General features: G+C 42.1%; 1 protein-coding gene across 6 annotated transcripts in view; it reads right to left on the bottom strand.

Annotated features, from left to right (window-relative positions):
* ca8 (carbonic anhydrase VIII) overlaps window positions 1-8,625 on the bottom strand; it is a 65,492-nt gene extending 56,867 nt beyond the window's left edge. For 4 of the 6 annotated variants that reach the window (XM_043689316.1, XM_043689320.1, XM_043689317.1 and 1 more), the window contains exons 1-4: window positions 8,408-8,537; window positions 7,295-7,428; window positions 6,620-6,811; window positions 2,064-2,188 (exon numbers count right to left, since the gene is read on the bottom strand). In XM_043689316.1, the coding sequence (XP_043545251.1) occupies window positions 2,064-2,188; window positions 6,620-6,811; window positions 7,295-7,428; window positions 8,408-8,421 (465 nt within the window). In that variant the 5' untranslated portion in view covers window positions 8,422-8,537. Of the gene's footprint in view, window positions 1-2,063; window positions 2,189-6,619; window positions 6,812-7,294; window positions 7,429-7,743; window positions 8,265-8,407 lie in introns of those variants that run through there. The other 2 variants (XM_043689319.1, XM_043689318.1) reach the window with 2 other exon arrangements.
* Between the last annotated feature and the right edge of the window lie 5,681 nt (window positions 8,626-14,306).

The following is a 14,306-nucleotide window of genomic DNA, read 5'->3' as shown; positions in this document are numbered from 1 at the left end:
GGCTAACATCTCAGTCTCAGGCTTGCTGTAGTGCTCCAGTGAAGCTCAGCCTAAGCTGGAAGAATAGCACCTCATTTTCCACTTGGGGACCTGAAGCCCTCAGGACTCAATAAAGGAGTTCAAAGACTTTGAGGTCATGTCCTTACCCCAAGCCCCACTACAAAGAACAACAATACAGGGCAATTACTTTTTCCAAGCTCTGTCAGAAACTTGCATTCAATGCAATGCCAGGATAAGAAGATGCTGTTTTCAGTGATTTTCCTACAGACTGTGTTCACTGAACCTGCTCCTCATTCACATGTTCTCACTGTCACCCTGGATCACTTTCTGCTACAGGTAAGTGAGTTACCACAACCGAAGGAAGGGAATACTGAATAACCCAGTCACCCCCACCAGCTTCCATGTCTTCAAGCAGTAACTTAAGCTGCTGTGTAAAATACAGCCAAAATCTGAACCTTTGTTAAATAGACTTGGCCAGCGCAGCATGACCATTTATAAAGCAAGATCAAGAATCTTTTCACCAGATTCTGGTCTTTCAGCTCTGCCATTCATTGCTCCTATTTTTAAATGAAAATAGAATTTCAGAGTTCCCACTTTATGGAATGTTCTGAGTGATAGATGGCCCTATTTGAAGGCAGCAGAATTAAGTGACTGACTTTGAAAACAAAAAAAAAAGATAGAGAATGACCTTTTAATGCTCCATGGAGTCACTTCAGAACAAATTATTACTTCCTGTTGTCAGATTAAAAAGCTGTAGAGATTCAAGGCTGCAATACCGAGGACAGTCAGCAGTATTTTTTTTTCTTTATTTTCTGTTTATTAAACATTTTTAAATGCACATTCAAATCTTCAGGCCTTCAAGTTATGATACAAAATGTAAAGACCTCACACCTCCAAAGGAACCATCCCCTTCTCCACCACCCATTCCCATCCAAGAGCAGGTCATAGAGATGTACAGCACGGAAACAGACACTTCAGTCCAACTTGTTCATGCTGACCAACTAACCTAAATTAATCTAGTCCCATCTGCCAGCACTTGGCCCATGTCTCTCTAAACCCTTTCTATACACATACCCACCCAGACACCTTTTAAATGCTGCAATTGTACCAGCCTCCACCACTTTCTTGGACAGCTCATTCCACACACACACCACCCTCTGTTTTTATTTCAGAATACAGCTTCTGCAGTTTTTGGTTTTGATTTTCAATTTCCAGAAAAAGCTGCCTTAAAACGTCATGTATTCCTTTACAAATCTTGACAATTTACAAATATCCATTTCAGTCTGACCCTTACCTCCACTGAAAATGCTTTAAAATTAAGTTGCCCCTTAGGTCACATTTAAATCTTTCTCCTCTCACCCGAAACCTGTGCCCTCTAGTTATGGACTCCCCCCCACTCCAGGGGGAGGATCTTATCTATCCATGCCCCTCATGATTTTATAAACCTCCAAGGTCACCCCTCAGCCTCTGACACTCCAGGGAAGTAACACCACAACAAAAACAAGCTGAATTATTGAGGTAATGCCCAACAAGCTCTGAACATTTTGGAGGGGGTAGAGTGGATAAAGAAAAAAGCAACTCAAAAACAAACTGACAGCAAAGCTACACAGGATTCAGCATCTAATTCCTCAACACTAGCTGAGTAAGACCTGCTGAATGATCAGAATATCCAAAAATCTTACATATTATTGAGTTCCCACAATGCATTAAGAAACTTGTTTGGACTGGATACTCAGCAGGAAGTAGTAACTGAGAAACACCACAACTTTGGAGAACCAAAACAAATTGCTAGAGAAACTTAGCAGGTCTAATAACATCCGTGGGGAGAAAGCAGAGATAACTTTCAGGTCTGAAGAAAGGTGACTGGAATGGAGACGTTAACTCTGCTTTCTCTTCACTGACCTGCTGAGTTGCTCCAATAGTTGCTGTTTTTGTTTTAGATGTCCAGCATCTGCGTTTTTTGGCTTTGTTTTTCAATTTCCAAAAGAGGTGTGTCTTAAATCTCACGCATTCCATTACAAATCTTTACAATTTACAAGCACCCATTTTGGTTTCACCCTTACCTCCATTGGAAATGCTTTAAAATTAACAGTGTGTTCAGAACCACGCTGGTTCTCTTTGCCCCAGTGAAATCGAACCTCGTGTAATTCATATTCATGACTTCCAAGCAGTGGGCCACCAGTTAAAACTGTCAATGGTCAAAAAAAAAATCCAGAAATTTAACATAAAACTTAAGTTGCTTATAGACATTAACTTTCCAAATACATTTTCATCTGTTATAAACATAGAATGAAATGCTTTGAGATTAGTCGGAGCTGAAATCGATCAAAATCAATGGAAACAGTAAAAAAACACTTTGAAAAATCTTCCTCTTGCAGGTCATAAAATAGTCCAGAAAGTAGGCTAATAGAAAAATATTAAATCCCTGCACTTATTCCATTGGAGTTAAAAATAGTGCCTTAATGAAGTGATTTAAAATCAGAAAGATGACAGAAGTAGACCAGGTTATTGTGGGGATTCTAAATCTGCAAATAATAACACCATTCTCATTAAATATCTAGAACTTTAGGAAAGTGAGGACAGATTCTCTTCCTCATTATTGTGCCCTATTTGAATAGGTTTGGTTCCTCCTTGAGGCAAAAAGAGAATTTCTGCATAATAATGCAACTTAAGTGATTTATTTTTATATTACATGGAAATTAATAGCTTAATTTTTTTTATTTTCCCAATCCATAATTAATCTTCTGATTTGTTGTAGATGCCATCCAGAGCCCAAACTCCAAGTGAATGAACAAATAAACATACTATTATTCAAAGAAAAGCAGGGGGAAAGTGCCCCAGTCAATAATAGTATCAGTCTATGTTTATAAAGTTTGTAAGCCCTTATTATGCATGAACTCCCACATTTTCTCTTTAGCAGCAATGATTACTCTACAAAAACAAACAATTAGTCAACTGTATAATAGAACAACCTCATGTTGTAGAAGAATGGAATAGTTAATTAGATTCTGTCCTGTGACCCCAGCAGCGACATTTTACAGTTAAGGAATTGTTCCAGCCTCAGATCACTGAGGTTCTACATAGGAACCATCTTTTGTCGTGGAGAATTGGTGCTAAGGGTCTTGCTGTTCACCCTTTAATCAGAAAAGACATATCAAAAGTGGATTTAGATGATATACTGTTTTGAAAAAAAAAAAGTGTTTACAACCTTCAACAAGAAAAATAGATTGAATAAGAATAAAAACATTCACAAGATGAGGGTATTACTGACTAGGCCAGCATTTATTTCCCTCCCTTATGGCCCACAGGGCAGTTAAGAGTCAATCACATTGCTGTGGGTCTGGAGTCACATGTAGACCAGACCAGGTCAGGTAAGGATGGCAGTGTCCTTCCCTAAAAGGACATTAGTGACCCAGATGGGCTTTTCTCATTATGGATTTGTTATAATCGGTAGATTCTTCATTCCAGATTTTTTTTATATTGAATTCAAATTCCATTGCCTGCCATGGTGCATATCAAACAGATTCCCAGAACCTTTCCCTGGTCTCTGGATGAACAATCCAGCGGTAATACCACTAGCACATCACCTCCCCAGATATGCACAGCTGCGATTGAGAGAACCGGTCTGGTTTCTGTAAGTGTCATTTAATATCTAGTTTTATCTGTGTGGTTTGGGCCAGCACCAATATTGTGTGTTGAAAGCTATTGAACAAGACAATTTAGGATGTGGATAAATTGTTGATGGTTCACTAGTATCATTAAATTAATCTAAAGTGCATGTTCTGATGTATTGCCAAGCCAAGCAAATCCAAACACAATAACCCTGTTGATTCAGCCTTATTTACCATAGTGTATCCAGACTCCATTTCCTCACACTCAATATTATTATTATTGAGTGGTCCCAAGGAAAAAGGTGCAGTAGAGAGTTACAAGATTAACATCACATTAAAAACAAAGTTACAGATTGAGAGAGCTGGGAAACTTGACTCTGAAAGAATGTAGACATGAAGGGGGGGCGAGAGATTGTTTCCACTGGTTATGGATTTGAGACTATGGGACTATAATTTATAATCAAGAACACAGAAGCATAGTCTTTGGCTCAAAGGCTGTATGATCTACTCTTAGTCCAGTACATGATCTTGAAGTGATTTGATAAGAGTTCTAATAAATATAGAAATGAAATTAGATGAGATACGTGTGGATTAGACATTGGAGTTTGGTACAATAGAGAGATCTGTGGAGCACAGATATAAATTCAAATGTATCGAATCAGGTTGATTGTTTAAGAGATACTTATTTTGACAGTTGTCATCCCCAACATTTCAACTTCCCCCTCTGTTTTAAAAAATTCTCAAGGTCAGGTTCGTAGGAGAGTAGTCTGACACAGAACAAACGACCAAGAGGCGAGAGAGATACTTATTTTGACAGTTGTCATCCCCAACATTTCAACTTCCCCCTCCCACACTGCTGAGGACATGCAGGTCCTGGGCCTCCTCCACCGCCACTCCCTTACTATCCGATGCCTGGAGTAAGAACGCCTCATCTTCTGCCTCGGGACCTTCCAAGCCCAGGGCATCGATGTGGGCTTCACCAGCTTCCTCATTTTCCCTCCCCCCACCTTACCAGAGTTCCAACTTTTCAGCTCAGCACCATCCTCATGACCAGTCCATAGTCTTTCCCACCTATCCTCCTCGCTGACTTATCACTTGACTCCCACCTCCATCCACCTATTGCACTCTCAGCTACCTTCTCTCCCCACCCCCATCCCATTTATCTCTCCACCCCAGAGGCTCCCAACCTCATTCCTGATGAAAGGCTTTGCCCGAAACGTTGATGTTCTTGCTCCACGGATGCTGCCTGACCTGCTGTGTTTTTCCAGCATCACTGATCGCCAGCATCTGCAGTCCTCACTCTCGCCCAACTGTCAACCCATGTCAACCTTGTAGGATTTACTGCAAACATTCAAAAGGAAATTGGACAGAGTAACCTGTGACCTGGAAATTGGACAAAGTAACCTGTGACCCAAAAGAATGCACAAGTAGGGGGTGGAGTTTGGTTATGGGAGTCATTATGATTTCCTCAGGCTTCATTTTCCCAACCCTGATCAATGTGGGCAATGGCAAGTCAGTTAATTGGGCCAACAAGGAAAAATCTGAAAACGATGATTTTCAACATCAAGGAACAAAGTCTAATTTTCCACAAGTTTGAACCTCACCAGAGAGCAGCAAAGACCCATTTGCTTACATATACATTTCATTAGTACCCAATCTTGCTTCATCTATATATAATTTCCTATTCTGCAAGGACACAGAACTAGATAGGGATATGAGGAACGTTGAATCAGCCATGATCCTACTGAATGGAAGAGCAGGCTCAAGGCCCGATTGGCCAATCCTGTTCTCTATGGTGTAAGCAGACTGACCTTTGATCTGTGCTCAAAGTGAATGAGGAAACTGCCTCACAGCCAGTTTGTAAAATTTAACCCAATCAATTCAGAAGTGTACTTGTTAAAGAGGCAACAAAGTAAGTGAACAGGACTTAATAAATGCAGCAAACCCGATTCATTCTCGACTCAAGGAGAGATTTCTTCATCTAGGAGAGTGTGGTGAACCAGTGGAACTCTGTCACAGAAAGCAGCTGAAGCCAAAACATTAGAATGTTTCCAAGAAGCTAGAAATAGTTCTTAAAGCTGAAAGAATCAAATGGTGTGAGGAAAAAGCAGGAACAGGCAATGGAGTTGGATAATCAGCTATGATCCTATTGAATGATGGGACAGTCTTGAAGAACCAAATGGCCTCGTGCTGCTCCTATTTCTGTTTTTGTTCATGTTTCTGCCTTAAACATGAATAGCCACAGATCGTAGACTTATTTATAGTTTCATTCAGGAGCTTACAATTTATCCAGCATGTTGTTCTGTGTCGTGTAGTTCAATATTCTTTAATATATACTTAAAAGACAAAATGCACAACACAAGCCTGAATCCTGGAAGAGCTCATAACCATTAAATCATTTCTGAAAAAAAAAATGTTCAATATTGTGCAAAGTCAGTGTCATCTTCCAGCAGGACAGCATTGGGGTAAAATTCAAACCAGTGCCATGGAGGTCAATTCTGACATAAAAACTGGATTTAGATAGAAATCCAGTCACCTTCTCTGGAAAACAATTTTGTTTCATTGGAGTGAGTGAAATTAAGAGAAAGAATGTCCTCTAAACATTGAAAACCAAAATAACTGGATGCTGTAAATCAGAAATAAAAACCAAAGTTGCTGGAAAAGCTCAGCAAGTCTGGCAGCATCTGTGAAGAGAAATCAGAGATAACGTCCAGTGATCCTTCCTCGGATTTCTCTTCACAGGTGCTGCCAGGCCTGCTGAGTTTTTCCTGCAGTGTCTCAGTTTTTATTTAGCCCTGTTTATGTTGTGTGTTACACAATATTAATCTACTGGGGAGTCTGAACAACAGCATAGTAAAACAGAATGGATTATTCCATCTACATGGGCAGCTCTCCTATCATACATTATGACAAGAAAAACAAAATGATGCTTTGAGCAAGATGCACATTCTAAAGCAACATTTCATAATCTATTGCACAACATGGGCAAGTTTCACATTTTTACAAACCTGATTTGGACTTCAGCAGTATCTGAATAGTGTGACCATCATTAATTACTTCAGAATCTCGACAAACAACATAATTTGGTGATAAACGTGCTTCCAATAGTGAAGGATCGTACTTTGCCTCTCTGGAGTTCAGGTTTATCGGGGACTGATACTCTCCATTTGCTTCAGGAAACAACAGTCCCCATTCCACTCCTGAAATAGAGCAATTCACAGCAATTGTACTCACTTTCAGAATTCATACTTTTAAAACGGATTTTAAACATGACAAAATTAAAGTTAGATTCAAAAATCAAATAGAAGCTTTTTCCCAGGCTAAAGTTGAAGCAATGGGTTAATTTTAACACAAAAAGAGAGTTGGACAGTTTACAAATTATCATATTAATCAAAAATGCAAATAATTTTTATGACAGTTGATCACCTCAGATTTGGAATGAGGTGACTTTAAAAAATATCTAATAAGCCAAAACTTCTCAAAAGGAAGCTCACTATGTACCTACAAAGGGATAGGGATATCTGTTTGTATTAAATCTCTCAGCAAAGACAAACATTAAGACAAAATACTTTAAAACACAAAGTTTAACTTGATAATGGTTTCTTTAATGAAGAAAACGCATACCAATGGGGGTGAAATACCATGTTTCCATTGATCCACTTTAAGAAAGTTGTCCAGCTCACCTTCTTCATAGCCCCATTCCAAACCCTCCTTATAGCCATAGGGTCGGCTCTCCTCAATCAATGTGCTGTCAGCCATGGGGTAGGCAGCTCCTGTAGTGAACAATCCCAGCTGCACTCTGCTTCCCAGCTGTACCCTGGACAAAACACGATGATGATTATATAAACTACCGAGCAATCTAGCCTTTAAAACACAATTACACAAATCACTAACTCATTGGAAACAGCAATCTGACCAGTTGCTAAACAAACAGTTGCCGCTCATTATCTGTCACCTTGGAGAATCTGAAATTCACGCTTCCAGTTTCTAATCTAACAATACCAGAAGCCGAATACACTCAGACAAGTTCAACAAGTGGTTTCTGCGCTGTGTAATTTAACACAGTGTGAGTTTACACTCTGCAACACCAGAGACGGTTCAGTCAAAGTAAGATCAATACAACCACACTCACCTGGTCAGTGAATTAACTCCAACTTTGTTAGTGGGTTCAATCCTGGGCTCTTCTAGCGAAGTGATATTGTCCCTACCTGTGAACCAGGAGGTCCGCGTTCAGGTCCCCCATTGCTCCAGGGGTGTGTCATAACATTTCCGAACAGAGTACAGTTTAAAAGGAAAGGTTTAGCCTGGGAGAGTTTTTAGGTCGATGTTAGTGTGACTGGACTGATTCCCAGGGCAGTTGGAAATGATTTTAAGAGGGCCCGAATTCTGGTCTCCGACCAAACTGACTTCTTTAGGATGGCAGGAGTAAGACCACTCCCCTTTGTAAGGGAATCTTTTATTACTGCGATGAACTTTGTCAAAGAAAAATGTCACGAGAATCCAGTTTCACTCTCCCTTAAGTATAAATCTCAGTTATTTTTAAAACCCAGCGTGATATTTATTAAAAGGAGAAACGTTACTGGATAATCCTCCTTTACGGTTTTTCATCTCAATGACCAAGGTAAACCGTGCAGACTGAAACCTGTTCTATTTTATTTCCTGAAAACTCCCCTCCCCATCACAAAGCGTTAACTCAACCCGCAGCCGGAAGTCTGAAAGTCACACTATTAAACCGGAGATTATACCTCCTTTTAAAAGTTGCTGGTTAAATCCAAAATATTTTGCAACGTACTTACCGGGAATTTCCCATAAACTGTCAATCAATACACAATAAAAGTGCAAATCTATCCTGGATACTGATCCTGCCTCTGCTGTTACACTCTGATTCTTGCAGTGAAATGATACGCTATCCTACCTCGGACTTGCAGCACCGAACAAGCAACTCTCTCTCTGATTTTAACCAAACTAGATAGTCCACGTCAGTGGGTGGATCCACTCTAGAGCTGCAGCTTCCAACAACTGAAATCAAAAGAGCTCACACACAACGCACGTGTACCAGAGCAATATGCAATCTATTGCAATCTGTCCTGTTTACCCAGACAGCATAGAATATGGTGGCAGTGTGAACTAGTTCACTCAACTTGGTTCGTCTGATCCTAGTTCAAAACATGCCCATGTTCACCGATTTCCATAATTATCAGGGAGCTGAGGAATCCTGAGGTGAGGGATATGGAATCTCGCTTTGATCTCCAGCGTCTGCAGACCTCACTTTCTCCTCCTAGTTCAAAACATGCCCATGTTCACCGATTTCCATAATTATCAGGGAGCTGAGGAATCCTGAGGTGAGGGATATGGAATCTCGTTGAGGTGCTGAAGATGCCATTCATCACCAGCAACCCAAACACTTGTATGTGCACATCTATCAAGGCCTTAGCTCTCTATCTCTCTCTCTGTCTGTTCCACACGCGCACACACACAAATCCTTCCACAAAAAAAATTGTTTATATGAGCTTCTGTCAAATTGCTCATGTTAATCAGAAAATTGATAACTTTATCACAGAGAATCACAGAACTTAGCGAGTTTTGAGAAGATTTATTGCTCAGGTTGAGGTTCTGGATGTAGGTTTGCTCGCTGAGCTGGAAGGTTAATTTCCAGCCATTTTGTCACCCTACTAGGTAACATCTTCAGTGGGCCTCAGGTGAAGCACGGTAAATGATTCCTGCTTTCTATTTATATGTTTGGGTTTAGAAAATATAGAAAGCAGGAATCATGTACCGTGCTTCACCTGAGGCCCACTGAAGATGTTATCTATAAGGGTGATGAAACATCTGGAAATTAACCTTCCAGGGAGCAAACCTACATCCAATCACAGAGCTGTTATGAACAGAAGGTCAGTCAGACCCTCAGGTCTGTCTCCAAAGGACTATCATGGCCTTAAGCTATTCTCCTTGATCTTTTTCCTTAATCCTACATGATATTTTAACTTAAATAATCATCTTTTGAATGCCTTGATGGAACGTCTCTCTAAAACACTTCCAGGTGGTGGGAAAACGTAGAGAGTATTCATGTGTTTTGTAGCCGGGAGAGAGTTTCTTCGGCCCATCATGTCTATGACAATCAGAAAGCACTTATCAACTGACGTCCTTTTATCTAGCACTTGGCCCATAGCCTTTGATGCTGGGGTGCTCCAAGTGACCATCCAAATGTTTCTTAAATGTTGTGATATTTCCTGTCTCTACCTCAACCTCTTCTATTTTAACAAAACAACAAGCTGGCCGGGGGAGGGGGGATGGTGCTATCCTTCATGAAGCTGGACATGAGCTAATGCATACTTATTGCAATTGTGGTTGAATAAGGATTCCCAGGAATACGCTACAATTAATACCCAGAAGGGTTTGTACCAATATACGAGATTGCCATTTGGAATATTGTCAGCCTGTGCAATTTTTCAGCAGACGATGGAGAACATTTTACAATGTCTACTCCAGGTCACCATATGTCGAGATGACATGATAATAACAGGAAAGACCAAAATGGAGCATTTAGAGTCATAGAAACGTACCCTTCATTCCAACTCATCCATGCCGACCAGATATCCCAACCCAATCTCGTCCCATTTGCCAGCACTTGGCCCATATCCCTTTAATATCTTCCTATTCGTATACCCATCCAGACATCTTTTAAATGTTGTAATTGCACCAGCCTCCAACACTTCCACTGGCAGCTCATTCCATACACACACCACCCTCTGTGTGAAAAAGTTGACCCTTAGGTCTCTTTTATATCTTTTCCCTCTCACACTCTCTCACTTGGCCCTCTAGTTCTGCACTCCCCACCCCAGGGAAAAGACTTTGTCTATTTATCCTATCCAAACCCTTCATGATTTTATAAACCTCTACAAGGTCACCCCTCAGCCTCCAACGCTCCAGGGAAAACAGCCCCAGCCTGTTCAGCCTCTCCCTTTAGCTCAAATCCTCCAACCCTGGATCTTTTCTGAACCCTTTCAAGTTTCACAACATCTTTCCAATAGGGGGGAGACCAGAATTGCATGTAATATTCCAAAAGTGGTCTAACCCAATGTCCTGTACAGCTGTAATATGACCTCCCAACTCCTGTACTCAATACTCTGACCTATAAAGGAAAGCATACCAAACACCTTCTTAACTATCCTATTTACCTGTGACTCCACTTTCAAGGAGCTATGAACCTGCACTCCAAGGTCTCTTTGTTCAGCAACACTCCCTAGGATCTTACCATTAAGTGTATAAGTCCTGCCTGAGAACTTGGGCATAGTCCTTAGACATTTTTCCCAAGTGAGCGCAGGCCTTTGAAGGGAAAAATGTGTGTTCCTGGCACCACAAGTGACCTAGTTGGGCTACTGAGTCGACTAAAGCAGATTACACACATTGGGGGAGATGAGGGTGAGTACAGGTGCCCTGGCTCCTATGTCTGTACCGGAGCTTATGTCTTTCCCTGGACTGGTGAATTATTACAGAAAGTTCATACATAATCTGTCCTCAATCCTGGCACCTTTGCATCAGCTGGTGAAATGGGCTCAGTCTTGGAAATGGTGATGCAGCCAAGCCCTCAGGAAGTGAAAAAACAGTTGTCATCCTCTGGTGTTGGCACACTATGACCCCAAGTGAGATCTGGTGTTGTCTCCTCGTATAGCATTGGGGTAGTATTAGCTTATGGGTGGCCCAATGGAGAGGAACGTCCAATAGCATATGCATCCAGAGCGTAAATACGCCTAGATAGAGAAGGAATAATTGGTGGTCATATTAGAGTCAGGAATTTCCACCAATACCTTTATGGATGTAAATTTGTAATAATAAAGGACCACAAACCCCTGTCAGGTCTAGAGCTCAAATACTAAGTGCATGTAATTATGAGTTGGAACACTGTCCAGGAGGCCAAATAGTCAATGTGGATGCATTGAGCTGCCTCCCACTGGCAGATACACCACTGGTGGTAACACCAATGAAAGAGGCTGTAATGGTTTTAAATTGGGCACACTTCAGTTCACAGCTGACAATATCAAAATTTGGACGCAGAAAGATCTGGTCCCGGCAAAACTGAAACAGTTGATGGCAGTGGGGGAACCAAAGGACCATCACAATCAGAACTGAAACCGCTTTGGACCCAGTGAGACCAGATCATGGGAGAGAATGCCATATTATTATGGTGAGCAAGAGTGTTTTCCCGAGCAAAGGTCACCACCAGATACTGGCTGAACTCCACCAGGTGAAAGTGAGGACTGCAGATGCTGGAGATTAGAGTCGAGAGTATGGGGCTGAAAAAGCACAGCAGGTCAGGCAGCATCCGAAGAACAGGAGAATTGATGTTTCGGGCATAAGCTCTTCATCAGGAAATGTTAGAAAGTGCAGTCCAAGAGACACGCCACTGTGTGTTATATGCTGCCTGTGACACAGCTGGAGTGGGAGTAACCTGACCCAGTGCCAAAATCCCCCCAGGAGGAGCTACAAAACAGAGGCCTATCTTCTCAAACTCAGAGGGGGAGTGATATAGTGATTGTAACAGGGTCAGGCAGGTGGGCCTCATAGAATAGGAGCTCCTGATTGGGGCTGTTAATCTGGTCCAATCAGGGAGCTTTGGCTGATAGATATAAACAGGAGTGTTTCCGCGGTTATGTTAGAGCCCGGGTGTCCTTGGAGAAGGAGCACGCGGTGTCGACCAACACCCTGGAGTTGTTCAGGGAGAGGTGGGCGCCGCAGGGAGTGGAGTGCATCATTTCTCCCTCCAATTCTATTTTGATTTAGTCCCTACCCTCCCCTTCACTGTTTTGATCACACAGCACTGCCCTTTGATGTGAAGGGCAGTGCTTGTCACTGGCCACCCGGGTGTTTTCCTATCCTCCTGATGGTGGAAATTGAATAAAGATTCGTGCACCTTGTGTCTCTCACTGTGTCTCACACCTGCACACACACACACACACACCATAAAAAAAAAGAGATAAACAGGAATGTTTGCCTTAGAGTGGTCAGAAGGTGGGAGGGATGGGGGCTTGCTGGGTCTGTATTGTCTGCACTTTTGTATGTAACAGTACTGTCTAATGTACAAAAAAAAAGAAAAAAATAAACAGGAGTGTTAGAGGCTCTGTTCACTCTGAGAGCTGGCTCTGAGGGAGCTGGGTCAATGTCAAAGACTCTCCCCGTGTAAATACAGGGGGACTCGGTGACTGGATCCAGCCTCTGTGGAGTGATTTCAATAATTAGAGCTCTTTAATCTATATTACCCTGCCATATCTATGATCCATTTGTCTCAGAATAATATAATATCACCGTTTGGGAACATATCACTGTACGGAAGGAAGTTTTGTTTTACAATGCCACAGCAAGACCTTCACTGCAGCACTTGATATAAAAAAACAGAAGTAAAGCACAGGACAGATGGAAAGGCGGGGGATTTATTTAAGCAGCAACTTGTTAATGTTACTGCCTGAGACAGCAGATGCAGTTGTGGCTTTTAAAAAGGGACTGGAGAAGAGAAATTAAAATTGCAGGGTCACAGGGAAATGGTGAGAATGACAAATTGAATGATTATTACAGAGACTCAGCACAGACATGACTGACCTCCTCAATGTAACAACTGTACAGCCTGGATTGTTCAGGTGGTAAGAGTGATTCACTTGCAAGGATGTGGATTATATCTCCTCCAAAACCAGCTTATTCTGCAGTTACTTCACATTCAGTGAGAGATTACTTTGCTCAGGGTTAGAGTTCTGCTCCCATCTTGGCAAGGAGTCCATCTGACAGAGCTACCAGCAGCCGATCTGATGGGTCAATAGTTCTGTTGTCTCAGCAGCCCAGTTCGATGAGAGACTATTGCTGGGATCGCAGGACGCTCTGGAGAGGAGGAGCTCATGGAGAGTAGGCCTCTCTGAAGCCTGGGCCACAAGCAGGACCAAGTGGGAAGGCCGGAACAGGACGTTGAGGGGTTTGGACTTGGGTTTGGGCATGGGAGGCCAGAGGAAGTTTTTGAAGGGGATTATTATCTTGTGGGGAGGAGGGGGGTCTCACAGGAAGCCCCAGAGGAAATTTCCCCATCCTTCCATTGCTTGCCAGCAGCCTGTTCAATTCAAGCTGCAGCCTGGCCTGAGTCTCCTCCTATTGCCCGTAAGATGATGGCAAAGGAGGGATGTGGCACCTAGATGACCCAGGGTCAAAGCTGGTGGCACGGTGCTTTGACTGCCACCTGCAAAATGGGAACATGGTTTGAGTAGGAGAGTAGGGAGTGCAGAGAAAACACACAACATTTTACCTGCCTGGTGGTGACCAGGAAATTCCATGCAGAGATTCTACAGTACTGTGAAAGTGGCAGAATTAAAGTGAAAGAATTAAAGTGACAGGCCACCAAAAGCTCCCATTTGCAGAATCGAACAAGGTGTTCGTATTTATCCTTAACATGAGCAGTGACACAAGTTCACATACCAAAATTCGCATACCAATCATCTGATGTATGTTTGATTCCTCTGGGTAACTCGCAATGCTCCTGCAGCACCAGCTGTGCTGTGTAGCCAGCAGTTATGAATGGCCACTCTCTGGAACCAGTCTCCAAACTGGTTCAAAATCCAAGAATTTCTGCGCTGCTCACTTGTGTTCAGAGCACTGTGCATCTTCCAGGTTGGATTTTCAGATCATGAGTTAATTACATCTGGAGAACCTGGTTAATGG

Source organism: Chiloscyllium plagiosum, chromosome 4 (genome assembly GCF_004010195.1).
Source record: "Chiloscyllium plagiosum isolate BGI_BamShark_2017 chromosome 4, ASM401019v2, whole genome shotgun sequence".
NCBI classification, from domain to species: Eukaryota; Metazoa; Chordata; class Chondrichthyes; order Orectolobiformes; family Hemiscylliidae; genus Chiloscyllium; species Chiloscyllium plagiosum.
This window is presented reverse-complemented; position numbering and strand designations above follow the sequence as displayed.